Source organism: Medicago truncatula, chromosome 7 (assembly GCF_003473485.1).
Source record: "Medicago truncatula cultivar Jemalong A17 chromosome 7, MtrunA17r5.0-ANR, whole genome shotgun sequence".
NCBI classification, from domain to species: Eukaryota; Viridiplantae; Streptophyta; class Magnoliopsida; order Fabales; family Fabaceae; genus Medicago; species Medicago truncatula.
Window position 1 is genome coordinate 51155831 of NC_053048.1, and position 23255 is coordinate 51179085.

The 23255-nt window shown below is 34.2% G+C and overlaps 1 protein-coding gene, 2 non-coding genes and 1 pseudogene across 3 annotated transcripts; all 4 read right to left on the reverse strand.

Moving 5' to 3' along the window:
- Positions 1-461: 461 nt before the first annotated feature.
- On the reverse strand, positions 462-538 carry LOC112416850 (small nucleolar RNA Z155). The gene has a single exon (XR_003007361.1). It is a non-coding gene; the product is annotated as a small nucleolar RNA Z155 (small nucleolar RNA).
- Positions 539-634: 96 nt separating this feature from the next.
- LOC112416845 (small nucleolar RNA R41) lies at positions 635-733 on the reverse strand. The gene has a single exon (XR_003007356.1). It is a non-coding gene; the product is annotated as a small nucleolar RNA R41 (small nucleolar RNA).
- Positions 734-5097: 4364 nt separating this feature from the next.
- On the reverse strand, positions 5098-9485 carry LOC11427194 (serine hydroxymethyltransferase 3, chloroplastic-like; annotated as a pseudogene).
- Positions 9486-9954: 469 nt separating this feature from the next.
- On the reverse strand, positions 9955-13332 carry LOC112416330 (zinc finger protein GAI-ASSOCIATED FACTOR 1). The gene is made up of 3 exons (XM_024769818.2): positions 12958-13332; positions 11828-12224; positions 9955-11225 (listed from the first exon to the last, which is right to left on the reverse strand). Exons 1-3 carry the CDS (start codon positions 13142-13144, stop codon positions 10244-10246), a joined length of 1566 nt encoding a protein of 521 aa, XP_024625586.1. The 5' UTR covers positions 13145-13332; the 3' UTR covers positions 9955-10243.
- Between the last annotated feature and the right edge of the window lie 9923 nt (positions 13333-23255).

Below are 23255 nucleotides of genomic sequence, written 5' to 3' on the forward strand. Positions count from 1 at the left end.
ACACAATCTCATTTCAAAGTTGATCTTGAATCTTGATCTTTTAATTCATTTTTCAATTCATTTATGACTTATTATATAATTTGAAGTTGTGTAAATTGTTTGTTAAGCCCGATGTATTTGAGCTGACTTTCGGAATCAATTTTCACAACAAACAACTAGTCTTTGTCTTAGTGGCCTTGGTCAACCTAAGTTGAAGAAACCTAGCATTCATCACGCAAAATATACAAATTGGACAAGAACATAGTATAGTTTTTACATTAAAATTTTCCAACCAAAGAATCTAATTAACATAAAACATTTAATATAAATACACAGGAAGGGCAGGTTCAGTCATGATAGAAAAAACATCAGGTTTAACACCATATTCTAGATTCAATTATAAACATTCATCTGCAAAAACCTGAAAAGATTATACGGCGGATATAAGATACTGAATCATAGATCTAATTTGACGAAAGAGCAATTGATCAGATAATTGTAGTCTGATATTTAACGATCAACATTATAAATTCGGATCAGTATCATCATCACCTCAATAGCTCTTTCAAAATCGAAAATATACAGCAATTTTCATAGTGAAATGAAAAAACACAGCAAATAAAACGAAAAAAAAAATCATTCAAGAGAATAGAAATGGAAGGCTCAGAAGGATCCATTGGTAATTTTCTAATCATAAAGGAAAATTCTCAATTCCTTCATAAAATAGGTAGTTTTTCAACATCATCGCCTTCACAAAACTAAAATAAAGACAATTGATTGAAAGAATAAAAACAAGAGACCAAGAAAAAAATATAAAAGGCACAGAGGCTGTTACAAATTGCGACGACTCAACCCGATTGACACAGAGAGTGTGAGCTCTGATGTATAAATAGGTGTGGTAGAATTAGGTTTAGGGTTTGAGGTGCATATTAACCAGGATGGGCCTTTTAAAGCTAATTGGGCCACTATTTATTTTGTAAAGGGACTTCGTAGGCCCATCACTGAATTGTTTCAAATTTTTCATTGACAAAAAATACTAATTAATTCTCAAATCTTAGAGAATATTTATTTATAAAAAATTGGTGTAATACACGGGTGTGGTTATCATGCATAAGGAATCCTTATGCACCCTGCAACAGTCCCAGTCCATTAACCGGTAGCCCAACATAATTGCTTCCTTCACCCCCAAAGGAAACCAAATGCGGGACCAAACAAAACAAAACAAAACGAACCAAACGCGGAAACAAACTGAATCATCACCGTCGTTCATCATCATCACCACCGGAATCTTCAATCTCATCATCAACACAGTCGTTCATCATCATCACCGTCATTCACCATCATCATCACCGTACCAAAATCATCATCATCATCACCACTGTCATTCATCATCATCACCGTCAATCAAAATTGTATATGTTAGTTGGAAATGGTTTCAGAGTGTTGATTTGGTTTAATAACAGTCACAAATGTCCTTATTATAGTATGGTATAAAACTATGCCAAAATCATTTTGCTGTGGAAATGGTTTATATGAGCTGGACTCCAAAACCATTTTGCTGTGGAAATAGTTTTTGTGAGTTGTACTCCAAAACCATTAGATGTACTAAATAGCAGTGAATGAACCTAACTGCTTTAACAAACTCAATCCTATCGGTAACCGTCACCGGCCGAGTCCTGAATTGCATCCATTACCGCCGCTAACTAAATCTCTCGTCGTCGATTCTCATTCTCCATCGGCAGTGTCTTCTTCTTGAATAGTAAATTCATTTTCCAACAATTCATTTTTTGAGTTTTCAATACAAAGCCACCAAAATCACTAAGCTCAAACATTGTTTCGATCCATCACAAGTTACAGAAGCGTTTTTTAAGAACAAACACAACGTGAACCTTTGAATCCGAAATCGGTTCTGACGGTAACAAAGCCAAATCGGCATCACCAAGCTTCAACAACACAAGTTGGTTTTGAAGCCATCAACAGAACAATAGACTGAACCAAATCAAGATTAGCTAAACAGAACGGGTCGGAATGGAAGGAGAAAGCAGATCGAAGCCGTAGCATCATCAATCCAAGCCGTTTCCGGCACGCCGTTACGACGTGGCATCAGAGGCAGTGGTCCGGTGATGAAGAAATCAGAGACGTTTTCCAGCAGGGAGAAGAGTGTTTCTCCGGTGAGGAAAGAACCGTCACTGAGTCAGGACGAGTTGAAGCGTTTATTAACAAGTTCAACGCGGAGATGAGGTTGCAAAGACAAGAATCGTTGAGGCAGTAGGATTATTACACGTGTACACTAAATCAGATGGTTGTGAAGTGTTTATGCAGGGTGCATAAGGAAATGACTTATGCATGATAACTTTTGCCGTAATACACATTCATATGTTGTGTAATTTTGTTTATATATTTTTCTTCGCTTTTTTACTCTTCAGAGTATTTTCTATCAACAATTTTTTTAGGCTTAAATATGTCTTTAGTCCCTGCACTTTCATCAGATTTTGGCATTGGTCCCTACACTTTTTTTTGTTTGGAATTGGTCCCTGCACTTTGTAAAAATATTGGTATTGATCCCTCTATTAACTTTCTGTTAAAAAAAACACAAAACTATTGGTATTAGTCCCTGCACTTTGTAAAAATATTGGTATTAGTCTCTGCACTTTGTAAAAATATTGATATTGGTGCCACGTGGTGTGAAATGATTGGGCCACATGGCACTCCGTTAGTTTTGTGTTTTTTTTTTTTAACAGAAAGTTAACAGAGGGACCAATACCAATATTTTTACAAAGTACAGGGACCAATGCCAAACAAAAAAAAGTGCAGGGACCAATGCCAAAATCTGATGAAAGTGCAGGGACCAATGACACATTTAAACCATTTTTTTTATCTTTTCTATTAAATCTCAGTCTTTGTAGGTTACAAAAGTCCATGTGACATTTTTTTTTTCTACATACTCTTCATGAAAGACATGAAGTGTTTCTCCCATGTTTATGTTTTATTCATTTTTTATCATGTAATATTTATAATTGAAATAATATTAAAAATTGGGATTTAACATCTTTAAGATAAAAAATTCATTTAGTTAAAAAAGATAAAAAAAAAATACTCTTAAATTCCCCAAATCGAACAAGTTTTAAGGAGAACACCGGACGAATCTAATGTTTTAAAAATATATATACGATAATGGTCCTCAAAGTGATACAACTAGTCGACAATGATAAAAAAATACTTTAATCATATTTTATTTATTTTCTGATGTTCGTAATCTAAAAGAGAAAAGTAAATTCTTCTTCCAAAACTCTCATCCAAATATTATATCCTAAAGAACTTAAATATTATCATATTTAAAATGTTTTCACTTCTTGAAAAAATTAAAATTCATTTTTTAGAACGTGTATTACCTCGAATGGAGAAATATGATATTTGGTTTGATAGAAAAAAGGCATGTAAGGAACATAGAAAAAAATTGCTCGCAAATTAGGTGCTAAATCTTTTATAAACTCAATTTCAAAAGTGTGAGGCAATGTGACACTCATTTCATTAGCAACAATGGATTTAACACATCTTGACATTTTAATAAATAAATGGAAATTAGCTAAAGAAGTGGCCGTCCAAGCTAAATTATGAGTCACTTGTCTCATAATAAACTTAACGGGAGAGGTTTGAAATAGGAAAAGAAAGTAGTTTTGTTAAAGCTATCGACAACTCTTTGAGCCAAGTTCAAACGTCAAATTATTGATGGGCAACTCTTTAACCCATTTAAATGCATATAACAACCTAAAGCTTGTCCTTCATCAACATCGAGCAACGGTGAGATCAGTGGCGAAGCCCTTCATGGGCTCGGGTGGGCCGGCCCATCCAGAAAAATTAAAAAATCAACGATTATAGGTATATTTTGCGAGATTTTATGCAATTTTGTGTTGGTTTTATGTTTTCTTTGATCCAAATTCCTGCAAAGTGGTGTAGTGGCCACCTGGAAATTTAAATAATTCAATTATAGGTCTATTTTGCGAGATTTTATACAATTTTATGTCGGTTTTAGATTTTGATTGATCCAAATTCCCGCAAATTGGTGTAGTGGCCCACCCGAAAAATTTAAATAATTCAATTATAGGTCTAATTTGCGAGACTTTAAACAATTTTTCAATAGTTAATTTTAGTGGCCCACCCTGACATTTTTTTCTGGCTCCGCCACTGGGTGAGATCCACTCGGATTTGGCCAACACGTAACTACCTTGGTCATTCCGGATACACATTCCAATACCAACCAGGTTTCTTGCTCTATCAAATGAGGCATCAACATTACATTTGATGCATCCCAATTGTGGTTTGCGCCATCTGACATGAGAAGGCTGTTGCTGAACCAGCGTCATTCCCTTGCTTTCATGCGCATTTTTCCAACTAATTAATAGGTTCCTTACCCGTTCACAGATAGCCACACATAAAAGGTGCTCGTTTTGCCAAATAAGATCATTTATTTGCTTCCAAATTGACCGAAGCATGCAACTGAACACAGCTTGCTATTTTGTATTCAGCAATTGCAAAATGTTGAACATTATATCACTAATACCTTCGATGCCAATCAGCCCCTGAGATATTGAACTCCACAGTCCCATGTGTTGCCAGCATTGCCTACTATTTGAGCAATTGAAAAATAGGTGAATGCTGTCCTCTGTACCTGTATCACACAAAACACAGTTATATGGACAGTTAACACCACGATCATGGAGGCGCACCCTCGTAGGTAGACAATTCCAGCATACTCTCCAAAGGAAGTGTTGCGAATTCGTTGTGAAAACCACACCAATAAAACTTGATGCATGGAGCAAATTAATACCAAGTAATCAAATCAAGCGGGTAGCAAATAATTCAAACAAAAGTAAACAGCAAGAGATAAAAGGAAGAAGGAGAACGCAAGAATTTGTTTATCCAATTCGGTCTAATGATGACCTAGTCTGGGGAGAGAGCAACTCTCCGTTCCACTATAATGATATGAGTTTTTTTACAAAGAGATATTGAGTTACAAGAATCAGTCTTCAAACCTAATTCTGCCAAAGTCCCAGCCTCTTCCCGTGACCAAGAGACTCAATCCTAATAGTGCTTTGTTCAAGGTGAATCAAAACAATCATAACCCTAGTGTTGTTGCCAAGAAAAATTCTCTATAAACCCTAGTTTGTATGTTGGCTTCTAAACCTTGTTTTCTACACACTTTATCGTCTGATACAAGACTTATATTTATAGTGGAAAGTAACCCTTAAAATATGGAACAAATCTTCACTGAAAATACGTTTATGTTATTTCCTTGAGCGTACCATCGTGCCACGTTACGATTACATCGTGGCACGTTGCGATGCCATCGTGCCACGTTACAATTCCATTGTGGCACGAATTTTCTAGTGACTTGCTTCAGGATCTTGTTTCAACAATCGTGGCACGTTGTTTCTCCATCGTGGCACGTTTCTCTAGATTCCTGATTTTAAGTTAACTCTCACAGGAAGTGTTTTACTCTGGGAGGAATCTGCATTCTCCAAATTTGCTGCCAATTCCCAGCTCTGTGAAAATTTTGAGTTTTGATGATGTAAACTGAGGCGATATCCATTTCGCACCGAATATACACCGTTTTTCTCGTGATTCCAACTCAGTTTATAATGGTGGATAGATTCTAGATTCGGTGTTTTCAGGATTTTTGCTGCATCTTCGGCATTCACAAGACTCCAAATGAAACCAACATCCCATAATCTAGTATTCTCAATCATCAAATCTGCGACAGTGAGGTCTTCCAACTCATGATACAAATCAGTTGGCTTGCTAATAAAGCTCCCATCTCCCGGCCAGTTATGATCCCAAATAGACAAGTCATAAAGCGACTATTGTTTTTGAAGAAGCATAAACCGACTATTGTTATTTTTTTCTTATCTATGAACATTATCTGTTTTTTAGGTGAATTTCAAATTACAGGCTTTCTACTTCAGAAAAAAAAAATACAACTAAACCAAACATGATTTTTCTTCACCAACCAAACATCCATAGCTGAATCCTCGCGTGAAAGATGACGACGACGAAAATTATTCATAATTTCCAAATAACTCTGTGGGTTTAATGCTTCCAATCATTGTTGTTGTGGTTCATGCAAACTAGAATTTGGACCATCAATTCCAAAGAAATTGTGAACGGCTAAACATTCCTATATCATTATTCATGATAGACACATCAACATTGTTATCAAACAGTAACAAAATTTCTTTGTCGTTCTTTCTGAAACAATTGGCAGGTGAATGCTCTACCACCATCAACACTAGCCAGGTTTTTTTTTGGAGACAAAACTAGCAACATAAGATAAATCATTGTGTATTGGTATTGTGGATTAAACCAGAACCATGATTAGGACTAACAATACTACTAACAAAGCTTTTAATTAGATAAATCATTGTGACTAAGCTCTGGAAAAAAAATGTAAAATAACCAATATAAACAGCAACGAAAAAACAAAACAAGTAATTGTTATCATATCAAAATTTTCAAAGGTGTCCTAGTGTTTGGTACTCATTAAGCAAGTAGGATTAGATTCCAGAAATAGGATAATGAGTAGCAAGAGCTTCAACTTTCCTGCGCAAATCTGAAACCTTTTCTCCCAAAGGAAATTCAGGAGATGACACAAAGTTCGTAAAATCTTGAACCTTAGTTCCTAAGACCAAACATTTGGCTTCAAGACTTATCTGCACACCCTCATGAATTAAGTCAGCAATTAGTTCAAATTCTTTCTCCCCAAGTCCTCTTGTTGTCATTGCTGGTGTCCCGATGCGAATGCCTCCGGGAACTTGGGCACTCTTGTCACCTTTTGTAATCATGTCAGAAATAATCATAAAGATATAATTAACCTAGTTGGTACAAATGTTCTTTTTTATTTTTTAAAATAACATTCCTATAAATACTTTTCTACTTCTATTTCTTGATAAAATATTCTTAAATGATATGATGGCAATCCAAAGAAACATGATTCGTAGGAATGGAAAATGCCTCCACATGCCAAACACTCCCTAAATGATATGCAACAAGCTGCAAGTCACTCACCAGGCACTGAATTCTTGTTGAGGGTTATAGAAGCCATGCCAAGAATTTTCTCCCCCCGAGCACCATCAATACCCTAAAGAATATGATGTTGATTAATATGAAATACAGTCATGGTACTAAAAAGAACATACATCAATAAGCAAAATCTCATGTTCTGATACTAAACAATATGTTAGTAATTTACATAGCACCACAACTTTATGAGAAAGTTTTACACTCGCATCTTTTCTATAACAGACTCGGGAGGGGAAAACAAGAGGGAACTATCATTTTATTGACATGAAAAAACGTAAGAGCAAGAATCTTACAGATGGCCTCAGATCAACAAGAATCAGATGATTATTACTATCACCAGAAACCAGTTTATATTGATGCTCAATTAATCGGTTAGCAAAAGCTCTACAGTTAGCAACCACCTGCACCATCATAGGTTTAGGAATGTTATTGTTAGGAAGTGGTTTACACCCAGCTCTAATCAATGCTTTTTTTGAAGAAGCTAAACTAGTCCACCCAGGTTGGCACTAGAGAGAATAAAAAATGAGACCTAGAGGAGAAGCAGTAGCACACTCCAAGGTCCCAAACCAACACCACTAGGCCAACCCAAGTGAGTTAGCCCAAATTTAACGAATGCTGAAAAGCGACATTAATATATACCTGCTTTTAGTAATTCTTAAAGTCTGGAGACAGTATATCATTCAAGCAAACTGCTAGTCCTGCAATTGTGTGGTTATGTGGACCCCCCTGAATAATTTTACACTATATTAAATTCACAAACTAGGAAAATAAAGAAGATAAATGCATCTGACTCCATAGGTGCGCAGTATTCATGCACTTTCTCAATCCAAATTGTTAAAAAGGAAGTAACTAGAGTATATTCCAAATTTACCTGTCGACCAGGTAAAACAGCTTTGTTAATTGCAGACTCCAGGTCAATCCCGTGCACGGATTCTTTCTTGAAGAATATCATACCACCTCTAGGACCTATCAAAGACTGGAGGAAGTATTGCAAAAAGAGTACTAACTTAACAGCTTCAAGTAAATAGAATTATATTTTTACCCAAAAAATGCAAATTCTTTTCATTTTGAGTGCAAAAATACAAACTGAACACAAATATTTCAAAGCAAACCTTGTGGTGGTCACAATATCACTAAATTCAAAGGGATCAGCAAGCACGGATGCAGCAACAAGCCCACTTAAGAAAAGCACCTACTCCATCTGCAATCTGTCCTTGCACATAAGATTCAATTAACTTTTCGTGAAGATTAAAATCACATGGTACAGAGAAGCAGATAATGAGTATTAAAATTGTGGGATGGTCAAAACATACTTTTCTCATGCGAGCATAATCAATGTCTCGAGGATACGCACTAGCACCAGCAATAATGAGCTTTGGTCGAAAGATAGAAGCAGTTTTTGCTAGCATATGATAATCAATACGACCTGTTTTCAGTTCAAGGTGGGTGAAAAAGAAAAGAAGTTATTCCACAAGTAAACCAATATATCCGAAACAATCTTCATGACAAGAAAATACAAACACCTGTTAAATCATCAAGATGGTAAGGCATAGTTGTAAAATATTTTGAGGTGGATGATACTTTTCTTGTAGGAGTCATGTGTCCATGAGATAAATGTCCCCCATGAGCCAAATCCAAATACTGGTAACATATAATTAGACATTAGAACAACAATGTAATGGATTTCCACTTTGGAATTTGGAAAAACCAAACAACGTTAAGTGAGAGAAAGACAGTTTACCATTATTCGATCATGTGGTTCAAGAATTGCATCGTATACTGCAGAATTCGCCGGGGAACCAGATAACGGTTGAACATTTACACCCCACTTGTTACTATCCAGATGGATTGCAGCAAGTGCCCTCTCCTGACATAGTATTTCAATCTCATCAATGTTCACATTGCCACCATAATACCTTACATGTATAATGGGGGTTAAATTAATCAACAACGTTTCAAGTAAAATTATCATATTATTAGAGAAAAATCAAAGAAGAATTTACCTGTTACCCGGAGAACCTTCCGAGTACTTGTTTGTGCAGCATGAACCAAGTGCTTCCATCACAGCTCTAGATGTATAATTCTCTGAAGCCATAAATTTCAGGATCAACTTCACTCAAGCCATAATATAGGAAACTATTTCCATAACCTGATATTTGAAACATTACATGAGTCAATATACATTCCTAAAGGAAATATAATAATAATAATAAAAATATATTAATGGATGAAATAGAGTTACCTATATTTTGTGGAACAGAGTCATTAGATGATGGTTCATGATGAGATAATTTGCAAGGTTTAAAATTATTATGATTGAAATTAAAACGAAGTTGGGGTAAACTGCGACGAGTAGGAGGGAAATTTTATAAGTTAGTGGAAAAAGGTTGTTGCAAAGAAGCCATGATAGCAACTCCAGTACACGCCATCATATCATTGTAAGAAGAAACAGAGTTAGAAATAGAATAAAATCGTGAAGAGGGGTGAAACAAATACCCTGAGTTTTCGCGTAGAGATATAGCCGCCTTTTTTTTTTTTTTTTATTTTAAGCGGGGGACTTGGTAAACCCATCAACTGAATTCATCAAATTTTAATTTTGATTTTGATAACAATTAAAATAAAAGTGATTATGCCATAAAATAAGATCCGTTTGTTACAAATTAAAATAAAAATGATTTTAATTAAAAAATACAAACTTTGAGAAAATTATGGATTTAAGGAAATCACAGTGAATTTAATTAAGAACTATGTAAATAACACTTAAGAATTGCACCTAAGTTTTATCCTATTTTTTTACGTGGCTTTTTTCGTTGATAAAAAAATAAATAAATAACATTTTCACAAGAGAAGAAATAAATAGATGTACAATACACTCCATTGGAGAACAAAGATATAAAATTTGTATGAGAAATATGATAGGTGGTGTGATAAAAAATTATAAAAATAAAAGACATAAATACAAAATAAGGAACAAAGAAAGATTTCTCACTAAACTCAATTCCAAACTGAAGTATGAGTTTTTTCCAAATAGATTATTGTTTTTTCCTTTCTATTCAAGAGCATAATCTAAACATAGAAACCTTCCACACTACTTAGCCAATTCCTGCCTGTAATTAGAATCACAGGCTTTCAAATTTCCAACTTTGAAAAAAATTCAACTAAAATAAACATGATTTTTCTTCATCACTCAAACATCCCAAATTGATTTCTCCATTGCTGAATCCTCATGTGGAAGATGATGATGAAAATTATTCATAATTTCCAACCTCTGTTGACTCAATGCTTCCAATCTTTGTTGCTGCGGTTCATGCAAACTTGAGCTTGAACCACCAATTCCCAAGAAATCATGAACTGTTGCCACATCATTTCCATGTATCAAATTTGAACAGTTACTAACCTCTTGTCCAACATTCTTCATCAATCCATGATGGCTAAACATTCCAATATCATTATTCATTGTAGACACATTAGTATTGTTATCAAACAGTAATGAAATTTCTTGTTGTTCTTTTTGAAACAATTGGTTAGTAAATGCTCCTCCACCACTAACACCAGCCATGTTAGATAATTCATGCTGTAGTGGATTAAAGTGTTCATAAGAGGGTTGGTTTTGGTTATGATGCATCATGATGGAACCAGAAACATGATTAGGACTAACCATGCTACCAACAAAGCTTTTCTGCATCATGGAAGAGTTCCCACTATTGCTTGCAGTAGCACCCATTTGTGCTGCTTTTTGTAGTAAAGCGGTTGCCGACATTTGAGCCATGCCAGCAATTAGTCCTCCGTTTTTACTGTCATTGAAGTAATTGAAGCTGTTGGAATTGGAACTAAGTTGAAGGGTTGAAGAAGATGGAGGCAAGGTTTTTGGGCCACCAAAAAGTGCACCTGCACTAGTTGAGAACATGCCACCGCATGCATTGTTGGTTGATCTGAATGATGTTGGAGCATGTTCTTGAGATGGGGATCTTAGTGAGTTTTTAGGGTCATAGTCATTGTTTAATTCTGAGGAAGTGTTGGAAACAGGTTTTAGAGGCATGGTAGAAATAGGATCATGCATTTGGCTTTGCAAGTTTGGTGGCATGCCACTAGTTAATCCTTGGTTTACTCTGTTGTTTTCTTCAGTTAATGCATCACAGAATGCTCTGTGGGTTATAAAACTGTCTCTCCTGCGTTATACAGAAAAATAGGTTTTATATCATATGCAACAAGATAATTTTATAGTTGAAGCACTTCGTACTAGTAGTACTTTTGTATGAGACATTAAAATTTGATGAAGAACAAGTGGCTAAACTACACTTTTCTTCTCTTCAATTATTTTTTGATTTTAGTTTGGCCTCTTAAGTTTTTCTATTTTCATTTTGGTCCAATTAACTACAAAAGTTAGACACCTTGGACCCTAATTTTTCACTGTTACAATTTTGGCCCGTTAAATCACAAATGTTAAACACTTTAGTTTTTTCTGTCTGTTTTGTGTTTAAATCCATCAAATGTTTCTTATATTTCCTTCTTGCTGAGTTAGATGCATAATCACCAAAAAGTTAGACTAAAATTGAATAAAAAGAACTTAAAACCAAAGTGTATAACAACACCTGTGACAATAACTAACAGATCAAATATGCAACTTAGCCAGTAATCGTCGTTTGATTTGAGAAAATGTTTCTATTTTCAAGTCCATTAAATTCATTTTATTTCTTTTTTTCAAATATGAAATATTTTTACAAGAAAACAGACAAAAAATTAGGGGAGGATTTGAATGTGAGAGTAGTACCTAGAAAATATGGTTCCACAATCACATTTGTATTCCCTAGTACCACAAGTTTTCTGGTGAGCCTTCCAATCTGATTGAACAGCATATCTTTTAGAGCACTTGTCACATTTCCATTTCTTCTCACCATGTTTGCGGCTAAAATGTTTTTTGATTCCAGTAAGGTCACCTAATGCTCGAGATGGATTATGGTGAACGCATGATGGCTCAGGGCACACATACACCTTTTTCTTCACCTCTGCACTTGTTCTTTGCCTAAGTTTCCATGGAAGATTGTGACCTCTTCGGTGTAACTGAAGATTCTGGTCCCTCTGAAAACCCTTGTTACATATCTCACACACAAATCTATTTGTTGCCATTAATGTTGTTGGAGATAATGCAACCACTTCAGCAGTAGGATCTATTTCATAAAATACATCATCCATTAATAGGAGTGCTTTTGCATATACATGACAATGATATGCTCGTAACTTATAAAATAAAGGATTATACATAGCATTTCTAAAAAAAGGAAAAATTTAGGTTAATTAAATACTTCACAAGAGTAAGGGAATTTTGAGTTATCACTACTTAAAGATGAAGGTCTTTTCGGGTACGCTTAAATTGACTTATTTGAACTTATATACTGACATAAGTACTTGTGAGATTATTTGAGAGAGCTTATGAAAACAATTTTTTTATGACATGTCCATAAGATGTTTTCAGCTTATTTCCATAAGCTTTTCAAGATAGTTTATGAAAACAACTTATAGCTTATATGGAAACAGTTTTACTTTATTCTATCTTTTGTTATTCTATAAATGCCTAAGTAAGCTGTTCATCCAAACATGGCTATTGTTTAAGCTTGCAAATTCATCACGGCCAAGAGTTTGACCATTAGAGAAACTATATAAAATTATCATTTCAATGCAAAATTTAACTTTTCAAAAGCATTTAGAGTTCCTCTCAAAAAAAGCATTTAGAGTTTTCTAGCTAGTTTTGTAGTTTGTATAATAATTTAATAACCATCAATGAAGTGTTGATTAGTCGAAAGGTTTTTCTTTTTCCATATTGAAAGTAATTCAATATCGAAAAGAAAAAAAAACTATGTGCTGCAATAAAAATTGAAGTTAGGAGTATAGTAGAATATTTGCCTGGAGTTCCAGGAAGGTTTCTTTTCTTCTTATTTTGCTGTTGATTAGTGGAACCATTGCTATTGCATGCACCAGATGGACCTGAACTTGAGTCATTGAGATTATTTTGTACCTCTTGCTGCTTACTAACTTCTTCTCCATTGTTTCCTGAGGAGAAGCTTCCTTCATCACCTGAAATATTTGACATTTCAATACAAATAAATTGAAGTAAATAGAAGCTTCTATGTGTCAAATATGATATTTTCTGGTGGACCACACAAAAAGCTATGATTGATGCTTGGTTATTACTGAGGAAGACAAAAAAAAAAAAATAATAATCAAGGAGTTGTCTTTGGTTTCTGTTGAGGAATTAGAAAGATATGGCTGCCATATGGTACCAATATTGGAAGCAGGTCTTCTTTGGCTTTATATAATTATATATAATGCTCATATGAAGACAACTAGTATGTATAGGTAACTGCCCCTAACTTTTTGGTATATATTTTTAAAATATCCTAAACAACAATTTATGAATTCCCCTTTTCCATTGATAAAAAATTTATTGTCAAAAGAGTTTGTTTGTTTTGTTAAAAATATTTTATAGGAGTGTTTTTTTTTTCTTGGACAAAATATAGGAATTAGTCTTATTCAAACTTCTCTTCATATTTTTTCTTTCTCATAATTTTTAACATAATTGAACGAGATTAAACTTTAGTAATGCAGACAAATTATGATATGTACTACAACTTTTTGAAAAAGTTCCAGGTTACTGATGTACTATAGTTTTGTTTTATTTTTTTGAATAAATATTAGTATTATAGTGTTGGAGTGAGTAAGTCATATATGCATTAGAGATGATCAAGGGAGCTTTATTTTAGCCAGAACGGAATGGATCTCCCTCTTATTTGATGTTGACACAGCATTGAAATGGATGAGAGACCTCCAACCGTAGAATATGGACTTTGAGGTGGACTCGAAAATGGTTGTGGACAACATCTATGGAAGAAGAAATATCATTTCAGATTTTGGGGCTTTCATCGTCAAGTGTCGATGTTTATTAGCTACAAATCTTGTAACCATTCATGTTAGATTTTAGGATACAAACCAATGAAGTTGTCCATAGTTTAGCTAGTTTCTATATCTTTATCAACATTTTGACGTGTATCATAACATTTTTTTTTGGTACAATGTACCAAAACTATCATTCCAAATAAAATGCATTAAACTTGTTTATGTGAATAAAATTATATAAATACACGCCACTTATCATCGTAGTAGATTCACTTGGTTGAAAATTTGTTCTTCAACCTTGTGGATCTAAATTCGATACTCTGGCGTTTCTAAATTTGATGACATGAATTAAACATTTATTAAAAAAAAAAAATCCATTCCTTAGTTTTGGATTATTATTAGTATATAGACACCTTAAATTTCTTTTAAGAATTGGAGAATCTCTACTCTGTCTTGGGCTGATAACTAGTACTAATCCGTGCCCTCATCGTCACTAATTATCTGACTCAATTTGTTAGGTAGAGGTCAGACATTGATATCTTGCATTCCCATTACAGACATGTTTAATTTCTACTTTCTCCTCTTTTAGGAGGAACATAAATAAAGACTCAATTCTTAGCTTTGTGAATTCTATCAGGAAGTTTGTTTCATTAATTTTTGGTTCCCGAAATAAGTACTTAAATTTGGCCACCAGCTTGTGTTCAACTTACTCAAATTTGTTTATATAGCCATAGCTTTATGTTAGTATGAATAAACTCAAATTTATTTGTACCGATTAAGAGAAAATCAATATCGTCATGAGTCGAATTCTCCATGTCTCATTTGAAACATACCATTGAAGGAACTTCACATAGAAAATGACAAATTAGTAGCAACTAATTAATAAATAATAACATAAAAGAGTGTTGCTGCCGAGTTAACCAAGATTTAAGCTCACTATGAGAGCAATGACAAAAACTAGGAGCATCCTATGGCCTCCTCAATATTCTGTTGTTTAAATTATTATGACATTAGAAGACAAAAACATAATTTATTAGTAGTCGATCTTCTCAAGTTAAACTCAAATTTGAGCAAAAGAATACTTTCTTTCTCAATCTTCTTCGAAGTGGAACAACTGTAAAACCATCCTTGATGATGAGCTAAAACACGAGTGGTTAGTATCCCATCGACTAAGAAAGCTAAATATATTAGATAAATAACACATTCCTAATGCCTTAATATTTAGGATATGAACATCGTGTCTCTCTTGTGGTCCTTGATTATTGGGCTCATTGTTGCCATGCATCCAGGACTCACCAACATCTACTATGTGCAATTCAATAGAATATAAAAGTGTGTAAAGGTCTTTCAAGTCATATTCCACGTAGTCTTTAATATTTTTAGAGAAGGAGTCGACTTATTTAGAAATAATTAAGTTCACATTAATCCACTTACTAACTCACAAATCAAACCATTGAAGTAAAAGTTCTTATTGGTAGATAAACTCTATACAATTCTTTATAAAATTTTAAAATTGTTTGATACTTCATCTAATAACTTAAAGTGAAAGTATAATATTTTTTTGAAATACAAGTAATTAAATGTCAATTATTCGACATAGCTACAATTGTTGGATTTTTATAAAACTTGTGAGTCGATTTACTATATGTTAGAGTTTACTCGTGGAGTAATTGTATGAAGTAATCGTAATTCTAAAAAATAAAATAAAAAATCTCGATAAAAAAATTCATTCTTTCTTCTCTTTCAAGAAAAATTATAAACAAGAAGAAAACAGAAACTGGAATATTATCAAACATGAAGAAAGTTTCAAATTTTGAGTCAATTAAAAATGTGTATTTCCTTCCCATTGGATATGTTTCTTTTCATATATCGAACTACTAGTAAAATCGAAGAAAACGACATCGTAGAAATTATCGCTATAGAGATCGATACATTTGATGAAACTTGCATTTGGTAAAATTTGCATACTTAATTACAAAATAATAAGGACAGAAGCTTGCCAACATTTTATATAGTTATCTTATAAAAAAAAAGATTTACATTGTTACATCCCGCACATTTTTTTATTAAATTATGGTAATTAAGCCCAATAAACATAGCACGAAATTTGGGTTTCTAATTTTTCAGAATTATTAGTTGATATTGTTGCTAGGTGACAAAGAGAAAGGAGCCATATAGATAAGACCAGCGTAGGGGACAAGAGGCATGTTTATAGTTTTCTGACAGTTTGTTTATACTTTACCAAGAATAGGAAACATAAAAGTAATATACTGTAGTATATTGTTCCTTGATATGGACGTGTTTTAATAAGGTAAATGATTATAAAATAAATTATTTTAAAGTATTTTTGTCGTAATCAAGCTTCAAGCCTGCATGAATATTTATTTATACTTGTTAGGAGATTGATGTTACAAATATGATTCTATAATATGAACTTATCGTTAATGTTATACAATTGATTTGCATTTAATAATTAATTAATGAGCAGGTAGATATCGAAACTGCGCCCAGAGATGCATCACTTGAATTGAAGATAAATTGTGATGGCGCATTGAATTGATGTTAGAAATGAATTATGACTTGTCGTAGCTAGAGATAGCACATTATAGTCCATTCGTTAGGATGTATTCCTGCGTCTTTAATTATAAACATTCTTTTAAAAAAAAAAATAGTTTTTCCTTTAAATATAAATTCTTATACAAGTTATTAGATGCATTTATTAATTATTTTTTCTTAAACATATATAAATAAAGAATAATTTAATAATATTCATTCACAAAATAGACACATAATTACACTAACAACTTTTCTTAAAAAAATGTGTAGAAAAACAAATAGAGCTTAGTACATCAATAGTATATATATATAAAGTAAGGTTTTTTTATGTCACGTGTCACTTTCACGTTTATTCACAATATTTTTCTATTTTTTAAAATTAATATTTGAATTGACATAAATATCTCAACAATCTTTTGATCTTATCTATTAAATATTTTACTTAATTTTTTTATTGAATTCCTAATATTTTATGTAACAGAGATATCTTAAAAGAAATAAACAAATTCCTAAAAGTTAATTTTATTCTATATGTGTTAATATTTTTACTAAATCCAGTTAATTTTATCTGTATGTGCATCTATAAATTTACGAGTATTTATAATATGGTATATTTTATTATATTTGTGTGTATTTATTAAGATATTCATCTTATACCAATCCGTGATAAATTTTATTTGCGGATATCATACATATAATTTTTTTATCTTCTTGAATATGTCTAATCCGGACAACACCAGATAAATACACTAGTATAAGGATAAAGGGAGCAATGTGTTGAGAGTGAGTGAAAGTCTGATATTAAATAAAAGAGTTGAGAATAACATATAAATGAGAGGATCTATAAAACCTATTTTTTTAATATTTTAGACGAAATGTGATGTTGATTCCAGCTTGTGCAATTGTTTTTAGGTTAGTATGACAATTTAACTCCCCCAATATACCTTTGTATGAAACCATAAAATTTTCATAATAATGGATTTTAATTATATTTTGAAAATAGAGAAAGATTGTGAGAAGATTTTTCAAAAAATATATTTAAAAGGTTGCAACGGTTGAATACATATAAATTTGTATGCTTACCACATGTTTATAAATGACCAAGTGGATAGCCTTCCTTGTATGATTGGCTGTCTATGATTCAAGTCATGTATTATGCGGTTTGTACTCCTTGAATGTAAGAAAAAAAAAACCATATATATTAAGAAAGTGAATTGCATTTAAGTAATTATAAAAAACACCATCTTTCTAATTTTTTCCTTGTCTTGAATCATTTTCTAGGTAGTAATTAGTAAATGAGTGGAAAATCTTTGAAAAGTGTTAAACAAGGGAATGTAAAATAAATTTGATAAAGTTAATGAGGGTAAAATTGGAATAGTGATATTTAATAGGATGGCTTTAGTATACTTTTGCTTACATTTGACACCACAAATTTTTTTATTTTATTTCTTACATTTGAGACCGGAGGAAGTATATTCTATCCGTTAATTAATTTTAAATGACTAAAAACAAATTATGTGAAATGGTGTCATGGCTCAAGATCTAACACATATGTCATCACCCTTGGGGGAGAGGCGCAACACTTAACCATTGAACAAACACAACCATTTAGTAACTGGTATCAGCGTCGATTTTATAATTTTTGGAGCGTCGATTTTATAATTTTTGGTGAGTTGGACGAGTCAATAAAACTGTGTTTATTTGAATATCTTTCTTTTTACATTTTTAGTTGTAAAAGATTCTTTCATAATCAGAATTTATATTTTCAATATAATTGACAAAACAAGTTAAAAAGAAATATATCTATGCAATAGTTACTGGTAATTAAAATTAATAATTTTGATGCCCTTAAAAGAATGAGTAAATAGGCAAATTACCTCACCGAAATTGTAAGTTTCGTCAATTATTCTCCTAACATTAACAAAACTTCAATTACCTCCTGAAATTGCATAACGTTAATCAATTTACCCTCTCCTTTAAATTCTTCTGTTAGTCAACATAACATGACATTTGACTGTCTACGTGACACTGTCACGTGTCTGATGTGTCATGCCACGTCACATGTTGTAATTTTTTAAAATTATTTTTTGAAAAAATAATCTGGATTTTCTTTGCGGTTATGAGCAAATATCCCCTTGAAGTTTTGCACTTATGTGCAAAATGCTTCATGAACTTGAAAATTTATATATATTTTTTCTTATCATTGACTCAAAAGATATTATAGGCAAACAATTTCTGATATATGCAGTTGAAACTAGGTAAATAATATCATGCCATTGTTTATCATTCTGTGAAATATTTGATAGGATTTATCATAACTAGATATTCCAATGAAGGATTTATCATAACCTAGGAATTTGAGTTGATAGGCCATTGTTTAAATTTCTGTGAAATAGTTAAACAAGTTCAACTTTATTTGTATGTTTTAGTATAATCTTTTTTTTTTTTTAGGATTAATTAAGTTTTTAATCCCTATAAATATTCACAGTTTTGTTTTTAGTCCTTATAAAATAAAATCACATTTTTTAGTCCCTATAAAAATTTTCATCAACATTTTTAGTCCCTATAAAAAAATTCATCAACATTTTTAGTCCCTGTAAAATTTTTACATCAACATTTTTGGTCCCTAAAATGCTTAAGAAAAATGTCACATGGACTAAAAAGTGTGATTTTATTTTGTAGGGACTAAAAACAAAACTGTGAATATTTATAGAGACTAAAAACTTAATTAAACTTTTTTTTATAGAGGGTGTTTAAGTATCGTCTTATAGGGACTATTTGTCTTTGTACCATTAATATTGAGAGCAATCAAGTTTATTGTTATCTTTTCTTCATGCTCGATTCATAGGTTATGTATGGATGAAGCATCACTTTGCATATGTTACAATGAAAACTGCTGAGGATGCAAATGCATTTGTTTAGAAACACAATAGCATTGTAAATTCCCTTGCTAATTAATGTTCATTCAACAATTTAGATTTGTTAGAGGACTAATGAACTTCATGTTTTTACGACATCATATCAATTACCACTTCTGACGTGGCATGATACGTCAGACATGTGGCAGTGCCACGTAGACAGTCAAATGCCACATTATATTGACTAACAGAGAAATTTGACGAATGGGATAAATTGATTAACGTTATATAATTTTAGGGGATAATTTGAGTTTTGTTAATGTGAGGGGGATAATTGACGAAACTTACAATTTCGGGAGAATAATTGTCTATTTACTCCTAAAATAATGGTGTCTTAGGTTGCCGCTCCTCCCGTCCACCCTCATGGCGACCCCTGATTGATATTATAGTGTACGTTAATGGTTCAACTTTAATACTGCAGAAACTCTGAAGAACTGCTTCCTTTCACTATAGTGCATGGGTTTATCAACAAATAAAAATATTTTGTGAGAAGAATCAATAAACTAAATTATTGTTTACATGGTCCAAAATTCCAACAAAATTATTTTTAAATCATTTCTTCTTTGCTCTAGCACACAAGATTAATCAAGTAAACTTAATTATATAAACTATCATTGGTCATACACTTGATTTGAGTGTACAACTCATTTCAAGGTTTCCAAACTATCATTAGTCCAGACAACAAAGGAGAGAGATGAGTGAGAGTGTAGAGAGAGAAACAGAGGGGGGGATAGGGCCCACTTGGACAAAAGAGAGGTGAGTTGGTGGAGGTCAAGGGCTTCAACGGCAAGGCAAAGAGGTGGTGAAGGGGTCATCTCCATCTGCGAGACTTTCAGATCGGGACTCCATCTCTTTTTTCTTCACCAAATTTCCAGAAGATGCTAAGCATTCTGAACTCTGGAAACTCTTTGCAAAGTTTGGGTATGTTGGTAAGGTCTTCCTTGCTAAGAAATTGGACAAGTGGGGGAGGAAATTTGGATTTGTAAAATATAAGGAGGTTATTTACATGGAAGATTTGGCTACACGTTTGGAGCATGTTTGGTTTGATAATGTCAGATTGAAGGTGAACTTGGCCCGGTTCGGAAGGGAGGAAAGGTCGCTGGTGGCAGTGCAATACGGGGAGGAGCGTTCTGGCGGAGGCGCTGCACTTGTTATTCCAGGAGTCTCTTTCAAAGCTGCAATGACAAAGGTGAGCGGTGCTGCTCAAACAGGAGGTGTGGAGTCTGCTTGTTTGCAGGTTAATCCAAGTGAAGATATGCTCAGGCTGCTGGAAGCTGGTTATGTTGGAGAGTTGAGATGTATAGAAGATTTCATTCAAGTGCAGCAAAGGTTTGTTATGGAGGGTACTGGTGGAGTCAAGATTATGGGTATGGGGGATTCACTAGTGCTTCTTCTGGAATCGGTGTCCGGCGCGGTGGGGAGGGCGGCGAAATCCCATGAAATGTGGTGGTGGGGTATGTTCAAATCAGTTAAGAAATGGTCCCCTCAATGTGTTGCTGTGAAAAGAAGGATTTGGTTGAAAGTTTTTGGTATCCCATTGCATGTGTGGGACGAAGAGCTGTTCAAGACCATAGGGGCTTTTTTGGGTGAGTTTTTAGATTTTGATGAGGACACCATAGGGAGGCGGAGGCTGGATTTGGCCAGAATTCTTGTTAGAACTCCTAAGAGAGGTTTTATTGATGAAGAAATCCAGATAAGGGTGATGGGAGCGATTTTCAAACTTTAGGTAGTGGAGGAGGTTGGTGGTGGTGGAGGGGGGGCAGACGGTGGTGCATGGGGAAGAGGATGATGGACGGTCAGTGGGGTCCAAGGAGGTGATGGCAGATGGGAGAGAGAGATTTTTTCTGAGGATGGTGAGGAAACCCCTAGGTCGTACAATTCTGTACACCTAGGTAAGGAGGTTGTGGGGCATGTAGAGAGGGTCTCTATTGAACAAAAGGAAGGTAATAGTGATAACTTTTTGTTTGGTCAGAATAAAAGGGAGCTTTTGGAGGAAGTAAGTTTGAATAGTCATGATGGACAAGTGCCTGCGGTGCAGAACACCTTTCTGGTGGAGTGTAGCGATGTGCCTTTTGATGTGGATAAGGACATTTGTAATGGTCAGCTAGAGAGGAGACAACTGATGACTCACGTGGGTCCACTTTCTCCAAACTTGGTGGATTTTCCACCTTTAAGGAAGGCACTATCTAGTGGGCATGTGCCTGTTCTATTGTTGAGAACTTCTTCTTCTATGTCCATGGGGAATAAAAACACCACGCCTGGGCCTTGTGTTGCAGCTGTTAGTGACTCTGTACTAATTACTAATAAGGTGTACTCTACTCACAAAGGGATCCAATTAGCAAATAGTCATATTAGATTCAAGGATGATTCCGAGTGTTCGGATTTTAAGTGACTCTATAGAAGATTATACGAATGAAGAACAGAGGACATTGAAGATAAAAAAGAAATTGAGACTTGAGAAGCAGTCTAGAGGGCCAAAAGGAAGGAATGGAGCTTTGCCAATTTCGGTTTCCACTCCTCCTTCGGGTATTGATTTGATGACTCATGATCAATTTGAGGTGGTGCCAGAGACTCAAGTCGATGATGTGAATGTGGAAGTTTTGGCGGAGTCAAAACTTGAAGCTATCAAAAAACAGGTAGGTTTTTCTTTCTCTCCTAAAATTGGCAATTTGGTTGATAAGGAGTATATCAAGGTGGATCCATGATTGTGTCGACCATCAATATTAGAGGAATTGAGGGAGGGGTGAAGAAGAGGCGGATTAGGGAGTTGATAAGACAAAATAAGGTAGACTTTTTAGCAATTCAAAAAACAAAACTAGAGGACATTTCTTCGGCTCTTTGTTACAATCTTTGGGGTAGTGATGATTGTCAATGGTATTTTCATCCGTCGGAAGGGAATAGTGGAGGAATTCTCTCCTTATGGAGGAAATCTTATGCTAATGAGGTTTCTTGCTTCGGAGGAGATGGTTATGTTGGTGTGTGTTTTGAATGGGGGGTGCTTAGGCATAAGTGTATTGTCATCAATGTTTATGTGAAGTGTGATTCTATGTCCAAACGAAGGTTGTGGGAGGCCATCTTGGAGGAACGTTGCCAAAGAGGGAATGGTGCATGGTGTGTTCTTGGAGACTTTAATGTGGTGGCTAATAGTGATGAGCGTTGTGGTATTCATGTTGAATCATCCTCGAGCCAAGTGGTAGATATGAATTGGTTTAATAGGTTTGTGACGGATATGGAGGTGGAAGACCTAAATGTTGTGGGCCGTCAGTTTACTTGGTTCCATCCTAATGGGGTATCTATGAGTAGAATTGATCGAGTTCTAATTTCGGAGGAGTGGATGAATGTGTGGGGAGAAGCCACTTTATGGGTGCTTCCTAGAGACGTTTTCGATCATTGTCTGTTGGTATTGAGGGGTGATGGATGGGATTGGGGGCCGAAACCTTTTCGCTTTAATAATTTTTGGCTTACTAATTATAGTTTTAAAGGGGTGGTGGAGGAGGAAAGGTGTGTATGGGTGGATGAGTTTTGTGTTGAAATCAAAGCTCAAGAATCTTAAGTCTCGACTTAGAGAGTGGAATAGAGAGGAATACGGCGGTATGGAGGAAAGAGTAGAGGTTGGTGGGTGATATAAAGGAGTTGGATGAGAAGGGAGAGGAGGTGGGGTTAGCGGAGGAAGAGATCGCTAGTAGGAAAGCTAAATTTTGTGATCTTTGCAAGATTCTTAGAGCTAGGGATGTCTCGATTATTCAACGCTCTAGAGCTAGATGAATAAAGGAAGGGGATGCAAATTCTAAGTATTTTCATTCGTGCATCAAGAGACGATCTAGTTCAAACTCC